Source organism: Manis javanica, chromosome 1 (genome assembly GCF_040802235.1).
Source record: "Manis javanica isolate MJ-LG chromosome 1, MJ_LKY, whole genome shotgun sequence".
Taxonomy (NCBI): Eukaryota; Metazoa; Chordata; class Mammalia; order Pholidota; family Manidae; genus Manis; species Manis javanica.
This window is the reverse complement of record NC_133156.1, coordinates 90,861,075-90,883,853: the sequence shown is the minus strand read 5'-3', so window position 1 is coordinate 90,883,853 and position 22,779 is coordinate 90,861,075. Positions and strand designations below refer to the sequence as shown.

At 32.8% G+C, this 22,779-nt stretch overlaps 1 protein-coding gene across 5 annotated transcripts in view; it reads right to left on the bottom strand.

Annotated features, from left to right (window-relative positions):
* AP3B1 (adaptor related protein complex 3 subunit beta 1) overlaps positions 1-22,779 on the bottom strand; it is a 273,969-nt gene that overhangs the window by 106,032 nt on the left and 145,158 nt on the right. For all 5 annotated transcript variants that reach the window (XM_073234795.1, XM_073234799.1, XM_073234824.1 and 2 more), the window contains 4 exons: positions 18,628-18,804; positions 6,289-6,475; positions 5,217-5,347; positions 1,308-1,416 (listed from right to left, as the gene is read on the bottom strand). In XM_073234795.1, coding sequence (XP_073090896.1) covers positions 1,308-1,416; positions 5,217-5,347; positions 6,289-6,475; positions 18,628-18,804 — 604 coding nt within the window. The remainder of the gene's footprint in view (positions 1-1,307; positions 1,417-5,216; positions 5,348-6,288; positions 6,476-18,627; positions 18,805-22,779) is intronic.

The following is a 22,779-nucleotide window of genomic DNA, read 5'->3' as shown; positions in this document are numbered from 1 at the left end:
GTTAATAAAATCCTTGAGAAAATTTGTTTACTCTCAAAAAGACTTGCTCACTGGGAAAATAATCTCATAACCTCTAATGGAAGTTATTTTTTTCCCTCTGGTTGCTCGAGTGGACCTGCTGCACATGACTTGCCACTATATGTATTCAGATACACTCATGATAAGTCTTAATGTTAATGGAATATTTCAAATATGTATTGAAAAAAGGTTAGCCTATGAACAGGCATGAGCTTGTAAAGAAATGGGATATTTTTTCACATACCCACATGGTACACTCTTAACCCTACAAATAGATCTTTCCCAATGGTTTACATCATCCCTGCAATTCCCTATTTTTTAGCATTAACTCTATAGATTGAAGTATTTTCTCCATTTTTCAGCTTATTATTTCAGAAGGTAATGTATCACAGATTAATTTATCACAACTGAAAACAAAGGCTTTGACAGAGAAACAGAGGAAATAATGAATGAATTACCTGAGACAAAGGTAATGCATTACTAAGTAATAGTTAAGGGACCTGGTTCCCTAAGGAATGAATAAAGGTTTTAGAAGGAGTTGTTATTTGATCCTGGGTCAGATATGTCTATTAGGTTAATTGTTAATAAGAGTCTTAGAAAGTAAAATGTATTTTTCATTATGCAAATCACAGAATTACAGTATTGAGGGGACTTAAAAAACATCTAACTCTACCTATTCATTTATAAGGTATAAAGGTAAGTGCTGTATTGAAATTGTATAGCTAAAACCCAGGACTTCAAAATCCTTCCTACTTCGTGTCCTTTTCATTGTATTTGGTTTTCCCCATCTCTTTAGCTTTTTGTTTCTTTATAATACACAAAATATTTATTAGCTTTAGTTTTCTCTCTATACAGGTTCATGTAGAAATAGAAGAGTATAAAAAATGGGTGAGGAACAGATTGCTTATGTTTAAAATAAACACTGCATTTTTACAAAAGTAAGTTACTTTTAAAGGCCCCACTAAAGGCTGATCAAATGTAAAATCATGTTTTTCAATATGCTAATGAATATAACAAGCAGCGTGGGTTAGAATTCAGAAGAGCATGAGTTTCTGATTCAACACTATCATTTATTAGCTATGTGTCCAAGAGCTAGTATCAAATGAGAAGGGATTGGAAATTACTTTCAAAACTACACAGTGATGTGTAAATGAAAGAAACTATGGTAATAGTACACATATTATTTAAACCCACTTGTCAAATGTTATGTACTAGGCCTTAGTGTTTTGCTGGAGGCACAGCACACCAGCTACAGTGAACAAAGTTTTTCAATAAATTATAAACCCTACCACTATCACTGCTGCTATCAGAAGAGTCTTCTTCTTCCTCAGATTCAGAATAAAATTTTTCAGCAGGATTCTCTTTCTTTGCTTTTCCTGCTGGAATCCATTCTTTTGCCTGTTTAAAAAGAAAAGTATAAATAGAAATGAACTCTCATTAAGGGATTCAGTCTTCTGGCAGACTTAGTCATTCAGAATGCACTGTGAACCCAGAACAAAGTTTTAGGCCTCAGCAAAGAAGGTAAACGTTAGAAGTCCTGGCATTAGGGCTGATTCCTTTTTACTCCTAAATAGAGGAACATAAATTATCACTGATTCTGTTAAATAAAACAACTTTATTTTACATATACCTGCTAGAATGTCAGTTTCTGCAAAGCGAGGATTTTTTAATGTTTTGTACACTCATGTATCTCACATATGTCTGGCACAATAATTGTCAGTTGTGTGAAAAGCCCCTTAAAGACGTTAATACAGTGTGAATGTAAATTACTTTCACAACTGTGACCTTCATTCATCAAAAAATTAAATTATGTTTCATGTACTCGCTTAAAGGGCAAGAAAATGTGTATTCTTTAAAAGGTTAAAAATGGTTAAAACTCGATTATCACACTTTTAATTGAGTTTCTACTATGTACCAGTCTGCTAGAATATACATTTTGTTGTAAAAGAATTTACAGCATGACAGAGGTTGTTATTCAAGAATGGTTCTCAACACAGGATGCACGTTAGAATCAACTGAGAATATTTTTAAAAATACAAAGAGAAACAATAAAAATACTAATACTAAAAAAACTAATGCCTGGGATTCACCTCTTAAAATTCTGACTTGATTGGTCTGGGGCAGGTCTGACATAGATTTGTTTTGTTTAAACATCTCTATGTGATTAAAATGTGCAGCTAGGGTTGAAAACCACTGATCTAGAAGGCTTTAGGGCTTAAGTTATGTTGCTTAAAAAGATAAGCTTCAGTAACTTGGAAAATTACTATATGGACAATAATAGAAAAATGAGTAAAAATTACTTGAATATATTTGAATAGAATACTTACATAATATCAGCACAACTGCCTTATATATATATGTACATATATATACACACATATATATTTTATATGTTCTATCCTTCAAATATGAATAAAGATATTATCTTATAAGCAAAGTTCTCCTACATTTAGTAAACACTGAAGTTCATATTTTTCTTAAATCCAAAGAATCATATTTTTCTGAAGTCTGGTAAAATGTATATTGGATCAATTTATGGGAAAAATTACTTAGTTAGACTATGGCTTACTTAAATAGACTAAAATAAACAAATAAGGAAAATTAGGTTTCTATGTCCAAAGGGGCCAATTATCTTGACATGGCCACGGACTCTCCATTCATGGAGTTTTGGGGTTTGGGACAATAAAAATATTATTATTTTTGTTATGTCTTTTTATGACTATGATAATTATATCATTCTAAGCAAAAGAAATACCAGGGAAAAGAAAAGAGGAAAAGAGTAGTGAGACACTAATTTCAAAGTTCCTCTGACAGATAAAATACTGAAAATAGATATTTTTATAAAGCACATACCCTTGATATGCTGAAGACAGGCTTTCTGTAACTGAGGAGAAAAGGATTTTCTAGAACTGAACACAAAAAAATTCTAAAACATCTTCAAAACTGACTGGTATCATAATAGAAATATACATTACATCTGATATCCTGGAAATGGTAGTATGTAAGTCCAAGTGACTTCTAGGGTAAATATGACTAGGTCCCCTGTTATTTTATTTAAAATATCAGATTACCTAAACCTAGGCCATTTTTTTTTTTACTAAGTTATATTTCACAGAAATGAGATGTGACCCTATAAGATCACTACATAGTGCAACTAGGATAACACAGTGCATGAAATACACTGGTGTGACCGCAGAGGGGGTGAGGAGAGAGTAAAGGCAAGAAAGGCTGTAGGAACACCATTTTCTGCATTGTTGCAGCTGCATTAGAAAATAAGACTATGTATACTATTTTTATATTAAAGTGTGTCTTACAGTATAATTTTAAACCAATATGTCCTGAGACCAAGGTTGAAACTGTTTTCTTCATGACATCAACGAACAGTGACAGTTAGCTTCAACCAGGTTCCATCATTTATAATTACTCTTCATAATAAGTTACCAATTATTAATTTCAAGAATGTAGCTAGCAAAATGAAAAATAAATCAATTTGTCTCTGTTGAACTGGGCAGGTGAAATTAACATAAGAAAATAAGACTATTTAAGTACTGTCCCTATAAGGTAGTTAATGCTTAGAAGAGCACATGAAAATGGAAGCCAGCCAACCAACCAATCTATCAGCCCATATAAGGATACCGCTGAGACAAAATTAAATTGCATAGCATTGCCATCAATTTCTGAGAAGATAAACTATTTTTATTTTTATTTTTTTTGGTGGAGTGGGGTGGCAAGGAGGAGGGGCAATGTAGAACTGGGAGGAGGACAAAATGTTCTACTTGTGCCAACACACTGTATATCCAATAATAAAAAACGACAGGAATGTAAAAATAAATAGGAATAATAGTAAGTTAGAACAGAGAGCATATTTGTGGAAGGAATAATAACAAAGAACATTCTCTTTGTGCTGTAGCATCTGACCAAAAGTTGCACAAATAAACCAATCTTTTTGAAGACTACTTAAGAGTATGAAGATTTGAATGAAAAATCAATAAGCTTGGTTGCAAGGACTCAGATCTGGATTAGAACCCTAGTACCATCACTTATTAGCTACATGAACTTGGGCAATTTACTTAGGTTTGCTGACCCTCAGTTTCCTCATCTGAAAATGGGAATAACAATAACCATAACTTATAATCATTAAGAAGTTTAAGCAAAATAATGTTTGTGAAACATTATTTTCAAAGTACACTACCAAGGTTTGCTAAATAGAGCTGTTATTATTGCTTCTGGCCATGCTCCAAAGCCAGGATAAGCTTGAGTAGTTAAGAGAAACATATTTCAAAAAGATCAGATTACATGGTTAAGGCCATTACAGAAATTCCTCCATTTTAAAGTAATAGGGATTTTCTTCCACTGTATATGGAAAAGTTAATAGGCAAGGAGGTTAAATGACTTTCCCATAGGAATTAATGGTAAAGAACTCTGGTTATCTGAACCCTAATTCAATATATCTTTTCTGCCAGAGAAGCATCCAGAATGTAATAGCTAATTGTTCTTTTTTTTATTAATTCTAGGATTGGATATACTTCACATAATCAGTCTCTAAAGACAAACAGAAGATCCCTCTCTTAATTTTTTTTCTATAAGATTAATTCATTTACTCTAGCAGCCAGCATTTTTTAAAGATCTAGGAAAAGAATATTTATATTGAGAGCTTTTTTTATTTAGTGTGAAAGCAACGTATTATTCATTTTAATTGTGACCTCATCTCAGGACATTTTTGGTACATAATGCTCCCTTACTTATGTTTAGGCTTCACTTAAAACAGGTTCACCAGAAAATACAGAAGAACACTTTGTATCATTTTTCTGGAAGAGAACAGCAGAAATTATTTAGAAAAATATTGATAGGAAGCTTACGAATCTCTAAACAAAGGAGAAAAAGCTCAATCCAATGAAACTAAATACCTTAGAAATTTAATCAACACAGCTACAAATGCAATACCACAAATGTGGGTGGCACTGATGCAGAGAATTCAATTCTGTATTTCCTTCAAGAAAAGGAACAGTACACGTAAAGTGACATAGGAATAGTACAATATTTCGTTCCCATAACAGAAGATATACCTAACACATTACATTTAGAAACACCAGAACAATTTTCAATTTTCAACCACCCAAAAAGCTTTCATATAAAGCAACAGTTATTCTAGACTCTCCCACTGCTTGACAAAATTAATTTCAGAAAGGTCAACTTACCAACTCTATTACTTCTACATTTCGAACTGATGGGTCCGGCGCCACCTCTGGCCAATTAGATAATTCCAGGTACCCAGTAGCTTTAGTGTTGAGAGTATGAGATAAAGTGCCAAGCTGGAAATGATCCCTATCTAATAAAATAGGGGAAAATATGAAATAAACAATATGAGCTGTATATAACAGAGAACAATTCTAATCAGAGCTCAAGGTAATTGGCATATTACCTCAAATGTCAAGGAATAAATATAAACTAGGAAGCTCTTCATAGGTCAAAAAACTGATTTCAGTCCATAGATTACAATAATCTCCCCCATAATGGTCAATAAAAAAGCTAATCAGTCAGTGTGTTTAGAGGTGTTGCTCTGAAATGTAGCTTCTCTAAAAATTACTTTACTGTGAATATTAAGAATGACAGCACAGTTAAACAATCCATATACATGTCTTAGCACAAACACAGCCAGAATTTTAATAGTTTTTCTACAAAACTGAGCTGCTTTTTATTACTTTGCAACAATTAAATAAGAAACAATACAAAAACCAAGGTATATAATCATTTGATTCCAACTGCAATGACTACTTTTAAACTAGTTACTCTTTAAATAGATGGGAAAACAAGTTAACTTCCATCTTTGAAAAACAAACTCAGATATAAAGGGATATTTTTATGAAATAATTCTTCCTAAAAAAGTTTGTTAATTTATAAAAAATATTTAATTAACAACTCAATACAAATTGTATTTCTTATTAAATAAAGCTATTTAAAATAGAAATGAAGCCAATGTCAAGAAGAACAAACCTTTATCTTTTGTTCACCTAACTGTTTAATAAAAATAAAATTAAAATCAGAAGATTGAAATTATTTAGGTAAATAAAAACATAAACTTTAATATAAAGGTTGCTCTGGAGAACAGATGAATGAGTAAAAAGCACATGCTCCACTCTTCTTTTATATTTATACATACTAACCATTTATATTTTCTAAGAGATAAATTTTAAACACATTATAAATGGAACATATTGTCATAACTGTTAAGATAACACATATTTTGCAGTTATATTCAGATAATAATACCTTTAAAAGGAGACTCAAGCAGTGGTGCAGGTTTTTGTGCTAGGAATATTTTTTTGGCATATTTACTTAAAGCTCCACTCTTCTCATTCGGAACAATAAGCTGCCTAATAAATCTTGTACGGTCTCTGATGTCGTAGTTTTGATCATACTTGCCGAGATTTAATATGTACTGGGTAAGCAATTTTGTCTGTTGGAAAAAAAACAACAAGATGAGAATACAGTTATTTATGATTATTGATAACTCTGGATAAACATATTTAAAGAGGTAATAAAAATGAATGGTTATGTCAAACAAACGTTGTTCCATAGGGAATATGTATTTCTAACGCTGCAAATGGAATTTTGAAGCCAAAGCACATGTCCTCTTCAGTATTGGGGAGGTGAATGCTGAGTACTGAGAAGCAGCCATGTGCTAGATTATTAAACTGCTGAAGTGGAAAGAAAGGCATCATTAAAAAAATAATCATATATGGCAAACCTGCTGAAGGTTCTACGTGAGAATAATGAATGTGGAAATACAACTAAAAACATGGCACTCAAAACTTAATCGGAAAAATATGCAGGACATCAAAACATCAGAGAGTATTAGAGGGCTGGCAAACCACTTCTCCTGAGGTGTGTTTTATGAAGAGATACTGTCCCTGGCATAAGCAGTGTCTGCACTCTGACTGCACTCAGTTACTTTACCCTGAATTATGAGCCATTAAAGCAGACACATGAATCACTGAACTGGATTACTGCAAATTATTTGCAGTGCATTTAGCTGTTACTTTTTCATAAAGCAAGCTGCTGATGCCCTCTAAAAACTAGGATAAAAGACTCCTTCCATTTTTTTTCCCCATGCTGCTTATAGCCTCTAGCAATATTGGTCATTTATTTATTTACGTAAGGGAACAACTTATTATAGTAGCTTTTACACCATAATAAGATTTCTTAAGTCAATTTTCGAATGTACTACATTAACATATATTGAGATAATTTTAATAATTAAACCAAAATTGAAATGTTAACAAATAGGTTTGTATTTTAAATTCTAGTTAGTTTATCGAAAAAGCACAGTTTTAATTTACAAGGTTACACACACACAATTATAACTAAAATTAAATGGGATTCACAATACCTGGGAAAAAATAAATACATTTGGCCATTTTATAGATATTAGAAATGGATAAAAAAATAAAATCAATCAAGTCAGGCAGAGCTAAAGACAATTCTAGAACAGTAAGTCAAAGTACAGGAATGGTGTGATATATTCTTTTACAATAATAATTGGTTAAGATAATTGATTTGGATAGAAGCAACCTTCCTTCAGTGAGAATGTATTTTAAATGCATTGGCCTAATTTTAATAAAGGAGAACAATAAAAAAAATGCAAGTGAAAATGTTAATAGAGAGCTCTTCTGAATTTGGTTACCAACAACTGCTATTCACTAACTACTGGACTATGTTGGTTCAACTACCAATAATAATAATTCTATGATTCATTTTTAAAGACAATTAATAAAATATTCACCAAATGAGAAATACAGCTAAAAAGAAATGTGGTACACTGGACTGTGTAATTAACTTGCTGTGATAACCTGACCATTAGTTTTCTTCAAGGCAGGGTAAGGATTTACAACTAAGTTAACTCAAATGTCAATCTGAGTGTTGAAATTTAGAATATGCAACTAAAATCAGGGAAAGAAACTAAGTCTGTTCATTGAAATGATTTTTTTTTAGCTAGTAGAGGGATAACATTTTGCTTACATTTTCAATGCCTCAAATTAATTTTTAGGAAATAAAATTATTTCAATGTTAGCAGTCACAATTGAGAGTGAATAAGAGGGAATTTTAAGTGATTTTATATGATTTTAAAAATTGTATTTACTGACTATAAAACTTGTTTTATTATACTGGTGGGCTTGTAAAGCAGTTCTATTAAAATATATCTTTAAAAAATTTTGTTTTACAAGATGAAAACATACTCATGTATAACGATGCATTGAAAACAGAAGCAAAATAACTATTCACTACATATTCATATACTTGAATCAGCTTCTTAGCTGTATCTTCCTCCAAGACCAAGCCATTGGTATTTCTCTGACAAATGTATTTTCGTATGGTCATGTTATTTTGAAGGTTTTTTTTAAAAATAAGATTGCCAGAAATCTTCTTCAAAACTGAATTTCATTATCAGTAATTATGAAATTGTTGACATTTTCAACTTACTCTTTTCTATAGACCATAATATTTTAATGGAGAAAAACTTTCCTTATGGTACTGAACCATCTGGTAAACACAGAAAAATTCTGTTGAATGAAGGACAGTCTCAATGCTTTCTTTTATGCTGAAATTTTAAACATTTCAAGCCTAGATACTGGATTTTTTCCCCTTCCATTCTATGAAACTTTTGATACTGATCTTTATGAGACAAAACTTTTAAATAATTTCTATGCTATTTTTAAATGTTTCACTGAATTTAGTTACTACAAAATAAAAAATTAATTGCCTTCTCAATTTCATTTCATTCTAATACACAATACAAACTTATCCAATTAAAAATAGGAGGTCCATCAAAAAAGTCTTCACAAAAAAATGGTTGAGATACTGAAAATGCCAGAACATATGAAATAAATCTTGAACTCTTGTCTTCCTGTTTCCAAGAATTGCTACTTGTGAAAAATTTCAAAAACACAAGGTTTTCGCACTCTATGTGGTGACTACTTAGAGATTTGCAAATAATTTTGAAACAAACATAACCAATATATGTTTCATTTAATTCTTTCCAACCTCCTCTCTACTCCCAGACAAAAAAAAAAGCTAATATAGGACACTTCAGTTATTTTATAAAGAAGTTCTTCACAATATCTTATCTCTAAAATCCCACTGGTAATATGCAGAGCTGTGTACAAGAGTGCACACTATTATGCTGAAGTATGTTTGTTTCTTCAATTACAAGAATCTGTAGCTCAGTTAAACTATACATATCAACTATCAGTAAAAGTAACCATTACAGTTTTATTTTAATTGGTAGAACAAGCATTTTGTTTGTATGCACCACAGCTAATTTCTAAAATATTTCTGCTCCAGTTTTCCTAATAAGAATGTGACAACATCCTTTTGGCAAAAAAGAATAATTTTATCTTCTGTATTGGACTTTCAAATTTACAATGGCATTTATAGCATTTTTGGCAGAATAAACTTCCAAACGCTTTGATTCCATTACAGCACTGACAGAACAAACACACAATAAAGCTTTGAGAGAAAAAAGTCAAACTATTATTGGAATGAACTGATTTTCTTTTTGACAACCAGCACTGGCTAGGTCCTCTCTCTGCTAATGGAGCAATTCATTAACAGTTATCACTTTATTTTTCATATGTGCAAAAGGACATTTGGAATAAAAAGTGAACAAAATTAATTTGAAAAAAGTTATTTGATCCAAATGAGACCATCTATCACAGAGAGATATGTAAACATTTTCTGCAACTGTATAAATTTGATTGTCATCTTAAGGCACAATCTTCTTAAAGTAACTTCTAACTTTTAAAACAGATCCTGATGCTTTGTTAGCAGATATGTCATGTATTCTGGTTGTGTGGTCAGTCTTGTCACTACAACTCTCATGGTGGACAGTAAATGTTGATAAACATTCTGTGCATGTTAGGTACTGAAAAATAAATTCAGTACTTCATTCTTAATTAAATATAACTTCCATTTTTAAGAACTGATTGCTGCTAGGTTTATAACAAAATAAAAAAATAACTGTTAAATAATAAAATAGGTTTTAGATTTACACTACACAATAAATGACAAAACTACCATAGCGAAAGTGCTCTGACACTGTCTTTAATGATCTATATAACAGGATAGTTCTGTCTCTATCTCCTGAACATATTTCACCTACAACCAACCTCTAACTCCCCATGTTTTCCTCTGACACCATCCACTGATAGCTGGGAGCTTTATGCTTCACACAGGCCATGGCACAACTGCTGGTATATCAAGATGCCACAGATGATACACTTAAACACTTATCTCACCACCACTGGAAAAGAGGACTTAGCTTTTCCTACCTGCCTTGTGAGGGCACATTTCATTTTATCAGTACACTCCTTAAATACTGCTCTAAAAGGGAGAAGTTAGTTATGTTGCACCTCAAAAAGGCTGGATAAATAAATCCAAATTCTTTATGATTTAAATGTTTCATATAAAAATAAAATCTCTGTTCACTGCATTTGTGTCTTCTATGGCATTAGACAAAACCATGACAAAGGTTAGAGGGCATCATAGAGGTGTACAAACTTACTCTGTCTTATTTTAATGCAACTGTTTATGATACTATTTCATAACAAATGAAAAATTTGGGACAAATTCTAAACTGCATGAAACAGTGAGACAACAGACAAGTTAGATCTGCCCTGGGTAACAGTTCCAAAGAAAGTAGAAGACTAGTCAAGTAAACAATCAAGGCATTTTAATATGACCAAAGGCTCAATCCAAAACCAGAAGGGACATTAAACAGCACTTTCAAATAGGTTTTACTCATAAAATTATACAAGACAAGCAAGGAGAATAATATCCTGTACCCTCAAATAACAGAAATATTCAATATCTTATATATAGCTATTTATTAAATTTTGATTTCAGATTAATTTTCCTGCTCACACTGAAGTGATCATTACTGTTACCAACTAATTGCTAATGCTATCTAGACAATATTAATACCAATTATAGTCTCTTTAGATTGACTCTAAGTTACTGTGACATAAAAAAAATCAATTTTGGGGAATGCTGTATAAAAATTAAGGAATTCATTATTTTAAAAAGCTCAAAATACGGACACATCATACTTTCACCTAAATACCCTGACAAGTAATAAACTTCCATTTGATCAAATAATAACTTTCTTCAAATATTTAATATGTCAACACAAAATAATAAAGCTCTCTTAAAATACAGTCCTAAAATCAGCTTAGATAAAATACTAGTTTAAGGAATATAAAAAAGTACACAGAATTCAGCATTTAGCATAGCAAAGATTAGTATGAGTTCCACGTCGTTGTTACTTTTAAAAAGAAGGATATCAGCAATTGTTATTTGGTAAAAGAAGGAAAGCTACACAGAATGTTTAACCTACATAAAAGGCAAAGCTAAGCAGTATTAGTTTTCAGTTAATCAATTTCATCATTTCATGACTAAATGTGATTCTGTATATGACTTGATTTCATGAATTTAACAGTCTCCATATTTTTGTCAACTTGAAAAGTTTTCTGTAAGTTCTGCCTTTACATGTTATATTTACTTGAGTTATTTAGTGCCAAGAAAATATACCCAAGAAAGGACAGAGATGTCACTGCAGAGCCTGAGTCCCTTTTACTAAGTTATGCTAACAGAGCAGGAAGCAGGGACCTATTTCTCCAAAGATTCAAATCATAGTGCAAGAGAGAATTTGCTTTTAATTTCAGGAAAGATCCCCAAAACATCAGTGTGAGTTATAAAATTTATCACTAAGAATCAAAAAGTCTGAAATACAAAAAAAATACAAGTACTAAGGATACTCTATGAAGCATTTTCTTTTCTAATAGTAGAAAAGTATAAACCTGTCTCACAGAAAATGAGTTAAATAAATGAATTATATCTACATATGTCAGTATTTTAAAAACATGGTATTAAGTGAAAAAAGTTGCAAAAGGATCATACATAAAAGTAGAATACCTACTTATTAAAAATTTCAAAATCCACAAAACAGTAACATACACATACACTGTACATGAATATGTACTCATATAATAATAATAAAAATATAAGGTGTGTATAATTGACACACACCACTAATGACAGTAGCTACTAATGGGGAAGAAAGAAAGGTGCAATCCAGAACTTCAGGTTTTACCTCTCTGCATTATACTGACTTAGAAAATAATAAAAAAAATGGCAAAAAAATCAACTTAATCTTAATGGTGGACACATATGTATGTATTTATGCTACTTTGTACTTCTGTATAAGTTTGCATCAATTCATAATTAAAAATAAAACATTAGCTCAGTAAAACATTAATTTATGCTACTTATCATTATCTTTAAAAGATGACAGAGGAAATTTAAACGAATGCACCTTTTATTCCATAATTTTTAATTGCTATTAATCAGTTTAATAAAATACTAACTTTCTTGGATCTCAGTATGCTATTTCAAGGAAGTCATGCTAAATCTTTGTACAATGTCTTAAGAACTTCAGAGTTGCAGCAACTTCAACTGGTTTCAAAGTCTTTTGAGTTTTCTAATGTTTAACAGTGAAAATCGTCAGTTTTCTAGCAGCGTTTTTCTACTCTTAGTGTTTATTTCTAACAATTTTTTTCTTTATAAAATATCAAAGAGGGATTTTCAGCACCCTTTTCTCAGTAGGATAAACTCAAATGAAGTGTTTTTTGCAATGAGAATAGAGATTCTCAGTAACTGGATTCATTCCCTTACTGTAAATACTCGCATTCTCTTAAGAAAAATCTAGCATTGGTTAACAGTGTCAACTAGGGTTAACATGAACTAAGCACTACCTTACCACTTTAAACAGACTGCCTCATTTAATACTCACAAAAACTTTGTGAGGTAGGTATAGTCAGTTCTATTCTAAAGACAGTTTGGATAATGTGCATTGTTCCAACTCAGGTGACATATTAGGAAACAATTTGGGCATAATATGAATTTTCTGTTTGCTTAGGCATGATTTGAATGGCAAGGAACACTAGGTGAAGGCAGAATACTCTACCCAGGTGCACTGGGTTGTGGAGGAATAATGAAACATACCCACCTCAAACTTCCACCTCAGATCACCACACCTGTTATAGGTGGTACAACTTTACATTCGATTTCAGATTAACCTTCTTTCCACCACTTAACTCACAATACAACCTTTTTAATACCCACTTCCATAAGCAAACCTCAGGTCTCTTTCAAGGTAAAGAGCTATATTCACTGTAGTATCTATATATTTTTTACCCATTTAATATGTGTAAAACTGTGCTGTTTTATTAGGTTTTTTTTCCTTTTAATGCATCATGAAGGAAGTTTTTGAGTATTGTACCCCTAGCTCCATTTTTCCAATGATCCTTGTGTTTTTTATTGTGCAATTTTATAAAGCACAATGACTTTTAAGAAAATATGTTTCATTAAAAGGAACTGACTACATTACTGTAATTTCCATTTTACAAATGAGGAAACCAAGTCTTGGAAAGGTTATATGATTTATCCAAAATCATGTAGTTAATAAGTACAAAACAGATTTGAAACCAGTCAGTCTAATAGTAGAGCCTGTACTCTTAATCACCACCTGCCTCCCAGTAATTGACATCAAAAGTTTTATGGTAGTTATCACACTCAGTTAAACTGCTTTCCAAATACAAACTTCCATCTGAAAGAGCCCGGAGTCAGAAAATTAAAGAAGCTTAGAGAAGTTTACCTTGAAAGTCTTAATCATAATGCAAGAGTTAAAAAAAAAAACTGTATGTGGCAATTTGTATCTCTATATCCAAAACAAAAAATAATAAAATGTTAAAGAATATGTAGTATTAAAGTTAGGTAATACATTGATTCTTAAAGTACTGTATTTTTCAGTTCCAGAATTTCGATTCGATTCTTAGGGTTTCTATGTATCCACTGAGAGTTCCTACCTTTACATTTATTTTGAGTACATTTTGCTTTTTATTACCAACCACAGTTATAAAAACTGTTTCAGAATGTTTACCTGCAAATTCCAACATCTGGGTCATCTCAGGGTTGGTTTCTGTTATTTTTTTTTCTTGAATATTCATTATATTTTCTTGTTTTTTTATTATGGTAAAATATACATAAAATTAACCATTTTAAAGTGTGCAGTTCAGCAACGTTAAGTACATTCACAGTGTTGTTCAATCACCATCCATCTCCAAACATTCAATTTCAGATTAACCTTCCTTCCACCACTTAACTCACAATACAACCTTTTTAACACCCACTTCCATAACACCTTCTACCTCATAAAGTTTTTGTGAGTATTAAATGAGGTAGTCTGTGTAAAGTGCTATTTTTATATGTTCACAAATTGAAACTCTATACCCATTACACAGTAACTCCCCATTCTGGTTCCTAATATAATTTGGGGTTATATGTTAGATATTATGAGACCCTGTACATTGTAGAGACCCTGGACATTGTTATATTCTGAGTGAATACTGATATTTGTTTTAGCAGGCAATTAACTTGGTTGAGTTCAAAGTGCAAACTGTCTCTTTGGTGCAGCTCAAATTTCAGTTTGGTTCCCTTATTTGTAGCTATGCTGCTCTGAATCCACCCTGGGTATGTGTGGTACAGGGGTTGGCCAGAGACTTGGGGAGAGTTATTCACATATTTTGAGGCTTCCCCACTCTGCTTCTCTCCTTTCTAGAATTCATCCTTCACTTTCCAATATCTGTGGTTTTCCTGAACTATGTCCTCCACTTACTCATGCCAGAAGGACTCTAGGTTTCATTTTGGAGTTTTAGCCTCTGAGCAGTGTCTACTATAGCCTGTCCTCAGAATGAAGGCCATAAAAAAGCCAGGAGATTTATTCTGTGACACTCCCTTCTTCCAAGTGTCAATTCTCCTCCAAAATCTTCCTGTTTTCTTTACTCCTCTGAGACTTCAGACACTTATTTATCTTTTGTATTTTTCCAGAGTTTATAATTATTCTCTCTTGGAGTGTCAGTTCAGTAGGAACTCAATCATACTGAGAGCAGACTGTTGAGTAAATTTTAAATTCTTTTTTTACACCAGGTAAAACATTTTGAAGCATTAATGAATTTTATTATGCAATTATTCCTTATAATTGCAATGAACACAATGTCCTAAATCTAATAAAGGTCAATTTAGATTCCCTATAACTAAATCATTTAATAAAAATTATGGAAATCATTATTAAGTTATATAGACCACACAGAATATTCAGATCTACAAACAAATATCAGAACTTTATTGCACACCAGTCCCTGACTACTATGGCTCAGTTTCCCTAGTTCATTTTAAAGATGGCTAAAATAAGTACAGAAAACAATTATTTACATGTAGGTCAAAGCAATCATTTTAGTCTCTTATATCCAATGCATAGGAACCACACAACTTATAAATGATATTAAGTTGATGGTGCTAAAAAATCACTCTTTAATGCTAATTTTCATTTCTCAATTCTCTCAAACTCCTTTTCTTGAAAAAGATGAGAAACTGGAAAATAGAGCACAACCCTACAGGACACCTTCATCTATTTATATATTTACTCATTTAAAACCAATGAGTTATATAAAAATATATGTGAAAATTTGGTACATTTTCTAAACATCACTGTTTTCACCAGCTGGTGGTGAAGTCTATTGTGGTCATCTAGAAGTGAGGTAGAGTAGGTAAATGGGACAAGGGTCATGCCATTGTAAGATCTACTTAGTCTTTGAAAAATGCCCAGCTTATTCTTTAACTTAATCTACATGCTGTTCTTCTTCTTCTTCCAGTTGTCTTAATTAATTAAGTAACACTGTAACCAGGATGAGCAACAGACCTCTGGAATGTAAATGAACCAATGTGGGCAGAGAATTCAGAGTCTGTTCAACACACTCACCTAAATAACCCTATTCTTAAGACAAAACTTCAAAGGGAATATTAACCACCTATATACATCATGCCTTATATCAACCCCTACCCAAAAGGTACTATAATATAAAACCCCAGCCCCTAAACCCCTAAGCATTCCTCCTTTTAGGTTGCCTGAACACCTAAATGTGTGCTGTCTCTTTAAATAAAAAAACTGCTTGATGCCTCTTGTGCTTTGTTTCTGAAGTCTTTCTTTTGACAAAGACAAGGGCTCAGATCTTACTCTGGTTCAAGAGATCCTCCACCAGTATTATCTTCATCACTTTGCTATTTCATTCAATGTTCTAGTCTTTAGCACAAGTCCTTTCTCTGTTTTATTTCTGATAAGTAGGGAAGCAGCTGCAGGATCCTCTGAGTATGGAGGAGCTTGCACTCTCCCATTGCTTGGGTGATCTGGATGGAACAGCAGCCGTTTATTCACATTCTTTAGCAGCCTGCTAGAAAGTCTCCTTTCTTTGCTTTGGAAAGTTCTCAGAACATAAAATTCATTCCATCCAGCACTCTATGGCTCTCCCAAATTCTGGGGAGACAGGGACACAGCTTCCACAATATCTGTGCATATCAAGAGGACACTGGATGCAAAGTGATTCCAGCTTTGCGAGTAGGGAAGGGATTTGCCCTATGCCAAGTAGGAGTTCAATGAACTTGCCTTTTCTCCCTCCGTTCTTCCTTGCTTTCTGCTACTTGTGTGGCTATACAAATAAAAGAGCCACTTTTCCTGGCACTATGCTATGCTGACACTCACTACTATTTTCACTTTAATGAATTCCTTTCTTACCAGCACTATTTAAACCTGTTCACAAATTCTTGCCTGATCAGAATCAAAAGCCCTCTCTCCTGTCTGGGTTGAGGTTTTGCCTGGAGTACAAGGAGAGACCTCCCCAGATGAAATCGCCTGGCAAAAGAAGTATCATTCTATAATATATAACAGGATCCTTCAGAAGCTGAGCTCTAAAATTCCAATTAATAGTAAAGTTAAAAAATATATATCTGGTTGAGAACTACGTTATCTTCAAGTTCACTGGATAAAAGATACAGAATACACTCTACATTTCTTTAGTAGTTCATAGCTACAAAGAAGAAGGCGAAAGAACCTTCATTTAGTTTAATAAGACATAACTAGAATGTTAATAAAGTTAACATAATAATTTTGTATTACTTTTCTCTTATAATAATCTATAAACGATATACTTAGTCAAACTACACTGAAAGTCATAACAATCACAATACTGTAGATGTTATACTGACTCTCACAATACTGCATGGATTTAGTGAACACAAAGAATGTCAGGCTAAAATAGTGTTTTCATCAATAAACAAGAAACTCAATAGTAAACATACATTTCCTTTCTTTTACTCAGCTTTTGAAAAGTAACCCATTGCATGAAGCAATCTACATGACACTCAGAAACAAGTAACTGATTCCTTTCAAAGACTGACTTAAAATGTGGAGATAAAATCTAACATGAAAATATACTCCAAATATTCATAATCATTTGGTCATAAATCTTGTATACCAATCAGCAAAAGTTATAAAACTAGCAACACAAAAAAATCTAATATAACTCACAACATAATTAGGGATGAAGACAATCCCAAAGCATACACAGAAATTAATTTGAGAAGATAACCTGAGGATTCTGAATGGCCAACATCAGCTGATTAGAGAATGAGTGTGGCCTATGGGTAGGCAGAGAAGGCAGAAAAAAGGGAGGCAGATATGGAGAGACTCACAACAAATATAAAACAGAGAGATGCACACTAATAGGAAAGAGAGCAGAGTGACAGACACGGACATTAGACTGTGCTGGTGGGGTGTATGCATGAAGGTATGAGTGGAGAAAGAGAGCAGGAAAACAGAGAAATAGGGAAGCAGAGAAAAAAAATCCACAGAGGCAAAGTGTCAGAGAGAAAGGAAAAATTAGAGAAAATAGAGACAAGATATGGAGCATAAAGTCCACTAAGAGGTCTAGCTGCAAATGAGCAAGAATCCTTTTCCAGCCTCACTGATCAGGTTAAATCCTCCACCTGTGAAGAATAGCAATTTAGATAAAGAAAGAAGGATGGGAAAGTCCCTATTTGATACATGGAAGTGATTCCACTTCTTAACAAGAATTCCTCAATGAATCAACTGATATGAAAAGTAAATATTCTAAATTGCAAATCTGGTAAATTATACCACTGTTTAAAAATGTTTAATGGTTTCCCCTGCACCTGTAGGAGGTCCATAGCACTTGCTGCTCCAAATTCTGGCCTTGCCTATCTTTCCAGACTCAGCTTTAAATTTCCTGAAAACATCAAGCAGTATTGCGGCTGATCCTCTGCTCTCCTCTTTACTTATTCTGTATAGTAAACCACTCTTTACAAGCCCTTAGTCAAGAGTCTTACTCTTCATGAAAGTTTCTCTAATCTCTCACCTCTTTCATACTTCAGACTTTTAGTAACTTTCTCCTCTGGAGTTCCACTGTATCTCAATACTTCCTATTATAGCAATTACTACATACTATTTCATTTTTTATCTGTTTTTCTCCCTTACTAGACTAGAATGTCCTCTCTTTGCCCACTACCATCTAACGCAGAACCTTGAAGAGGCAGCACCTAGTAACTGATGGGCAGACCAATGCATGAACAGACCTTAGCTGCTTCATCAGAGCACAGAGGAAAGCAGGTATCATACAGGTGAACTAAGGATAAGACGCTTACCTGTTTGGAGTTGGTTAAATACAATTTTGCTCCCAGATTTAAAATCTGCAGTTTTACCAGATCATCTTCACTAGTGAAACTCTTAGCCATCTTCCTCAAAACATCAGGGGCAATTTTAGGAACTCGTTCACAGTTTTCGCCCATGAGCCAAAGAATACTTGCTCTTGCCACAGGAACCTAATATGAGAAGCAGATCACACAGTTTACAAATAAATAATCATACTCTCCTTAATGTTAACATAGAAAAAGCTTTAAATATTATAAAGATTCTACATCTATTAATCTATTTAATGTATATGGACGTTTTTCAGTTATCAAACAAAAAGCACACAGGAAACCTCCTTAAAACTGACTTCAGAGCTAATGCCTTAGAAAAGATTCATACAGGAAAAACCACTGGTACAAAATCTTGAGTCTATCAGAGATCTGCAAATTCTTGGGCCAAATCTGGCTGCACATACCGATTTACGTATGTATTACTATCGCTCCTTTTGTGCTATAATAGTAGAGGTGAATAGCTGCAACAAAGATAATAAGGCTGAAGATATTTACTACCTAGCAATTTACAGAAAAGTCTGCTGCCCTCTGCTCTAGGGCACTGGCTCACAAACCTCAATGCCCATAATGATCCTCTAGGGTTCTTACTAAAACTGCAGAGTTTTGGTATCAGCTCCAGGATAAAAGGTTCTGTGGTAGAACCCTGTAATCCACATTTTATGGAGCGTCAGGGATGATTTCTCTGACAGGTGGTCTGCAGCCCATGTTTTGAGAATCCACAGATAATAAAGAAAAAGGAATAGATTCATTAAAGACTATGATTTAAATCAAAATTGTTATTGTCCTCTATGTATCTGTATCTACAGCACTGGAAATACATAAAGGTGATAAGATCATCCAGGTCTGCTTATAAATCATAAATTCTGGTCTATTATTTGTTAATCAACCAAAGAGATAAGGATACATTTGTCCAACATTGCACTTTGGCATTATTTTTTTAATAAAGTACATTTCAATAATTTATTTTTTTTAAATAACTGCTTTGCTATAAATTGGAAACATTCCATCAACACCATTAAGACCAACATTTTAGAGTATGCAAATTAGCTTTATTACTATTTGTTTATTTGCATCCTCTCCTATTCCAAAAGGAATTTGAAGGGGTATGTAAATTAGTTTCCATAAACATTTTCACCTTGTATAGAAAATTTGCTGTTTATAATAAATGAAAAGCCAATGCCTATCATTAAGAGGTAGCATCACAAGAAATAACACTCTTGATGAAGTCCTTTTCCAAATCTCAAATAAAGTCCTAATATTTTCACTATACTTTCAAAGCTGTACATAGTATGACTGACGAAGAAGAAAATAAGAATAAGGACCTTTGTACACAGTATTTGCACACAAAATTTTATCACAGTATCTACCATCTTATGTTCTTTCAAAACACCCATTATATGAAATAATATAAAATTAGTAAGGTACACCTAAGTAAGGTCTTTCACTAACATCAGAATGAGGTCATCAAAAATAATCAAAGCATATATTTTCAAATATGATAATAGCATCATCTATAAATTAATATTAGAATAAGTTTAACAAGGGAGAAGAAATCAGTATATTATGTAATAAGTGTAAGTACTAAGTACTAAATATAATGCTAAATACTATTATAAATTTATTCATGTATGATAGAACTGATATTCTTAATGTATACTGATTTCTGGAAAAAAAGAGGTTATTTCTAATGTTCCATAGGTTATACTGCATTAAGGCCTTACTCCCAATCTATTACTTTAAATTGAGCTAAAAAATAGTAATTGAGTGGTACATTAAATTTTCCAGTATGAAGCAATTCACATTGCCTGCCATAATGAAAGGTACCTCTAAATAAGGATATAGGGGCAACTTCAGATTTCAGTTATGATAGATTTATTTTTCTTAAATATTTTATTATATATTGCTAGCATAAAAAGTATAATTTTATGACATAAAATAATTTATTGCCCCACTTTTAAGTAATTTCTTCTCGTAAGGCACTTATAATTCTTTTTGCAATTAAAGACAATCCCTAAAAGTTTCAAGAGATTGTTTATATTCCTATTAATAAACTAAGATAAAAATAACTATATTTAAGCATTCTAAACATTCATAAGGCATTTATTTGAAATAGAGCTCTTTGAAAAAAAAATTAAAAATCAACAAATTCTAATACTCTAAATGAAAATCTCAAGGTGGTGTAGGTGTTTCGGGCAGGATAATATTCAGAAATTCTGGAGCTGAGATAATAACATTTCCAAGTAAACATTTAAAAAAACTCAGAAAACTTCACAAGAAATATCAATAAAAACATATTTATACCAAACTTCTGGCAATGGCATTTTATTAAAAAGCTTAGGAAAATGAAAGACACATATTTTCATGCATTTCACTGTAATCAGAATCACAAGATTTTCAGATTCCAGCTCTCCCTTTCTCTCCCAATTAACTTCCTTCCACTTTTACACCACTGATACATTGGAGACTATTTTCAAAGACTTTGCAGCTATTAATAAAAGAGCCAGTAAGAAAATTAGTCACTTTTTGTTCTCCATGGTCTTTTCTATGATGGGATAAATAGGATTGTTGAACTAAAACCAAACTAACAATACATATATGCATATGATAGAATACTTTCATTATAGATCTTTGCTTTTCAACATTTTCAGAGACAAACTGGCCTGACTTTGCCTGACTCTATTCTAAATGCCCTGAGCAAGCGGTTAAGTGCACTTTTTAAACTTCTCTAAGAAGGCAGTTTCCACTGCCATTTTAACACATTAACTTGCCTGCAAAAACAAATAATGTCTCTTAGCTGACCACAGCAGTTCTAGAAAGACACCTAGAAAGATTTTAAAGATCACTCTGTAAGCAGTTCAATTTAAAAGCTATTGTGTTTCAACACCAGTTCACTACACAATGCAACAGTGTAAAGTAAGTTCTGCAAAAACATCACTTTTATTTATTTAAATTTGTCAAAGGTGAAATCAGTAGACATCTAAACAAACTAGATACAAGTAGCAAATCAGATCCAATATTCTGAATCTGGACTCAAAAAGCATTAAAGCTTAAGTCTGAATTAAATTGGGGTGGCAGAGCAAGTGTAGTTAACTTGTGAAACGGCAGGTAATCAGCGAGACCCCTAGACAAGTATATAAAGTGCTATTTCAATATTACTCAGTAGTCTTTATGGAGTAACATCTGTCAACTTCTTTTATGATATGAAATCCTCAACTGCCCCATTCAACATTACGTGAAACCCTGTTAGAACAATCCTCGGGTAACATATATTTCATTGTGGAAGAATTCTTCTCCAAAAGTTGTATTTACTACAAGTGAAGGATAATGCAAAGGATAAAATATTCACAATTAGAACATATAGTTCTGATTAGGTAAGTTCTGACTACACTGCTGACATAAATCTATTCGATTTGAATGAACTTAGAAAGTAGATTTAAATTTTTGTTTTCATATTTTCAACTATGCCACTTAATAAATAACAAATAGATTCAAAGTCCTGATTACAATAAAATCTATGTTTCTGTGATGTGTTTTTTTCATATACAACAATGATAGTATTATATTATACAAAGCCATAACAGTAGTAACTCCAGGTTCCTGCACCTGATTCCAGTGTGATTCAGTATGTGGAGAGGGGTCTTCCCACACATAACACCAAGTAATTCTTGAACACCAAGAGGGTGTCCAAGAACTCAATTCTGATGCTATTTGCTTGGAGACAGTAGCACATTCCCCAGGTTTAAGGGATCTGTCCTACAAGACTTGCCCTCCACCCCCAATTCCAGACACAGTTCGTAAACCCCAGGCAGTTAACCTGTGCTTCTGACCTACTGGCTACAGATTGGAGTTTCCAATGACTTCCCCCTTAGGTTTGATTAATTTGCTGGAGTGGCTCACAGAACTCAGGAAAACATATTTACCAGATTAATAAAGAATACTGTAAAAGATACAAATTAACAGCCAGATGAAGAGAAACAGGGGCAAGGTCCCAAATACAGGAGCTTCTATCCTCGAGGGGGCTGACTGTGTGGCAGGTGGGAGAGCTCTGGTTCCCCAAACGAAGAAGCTATCTCTGACAAAGAAGTGGTGTCCAAG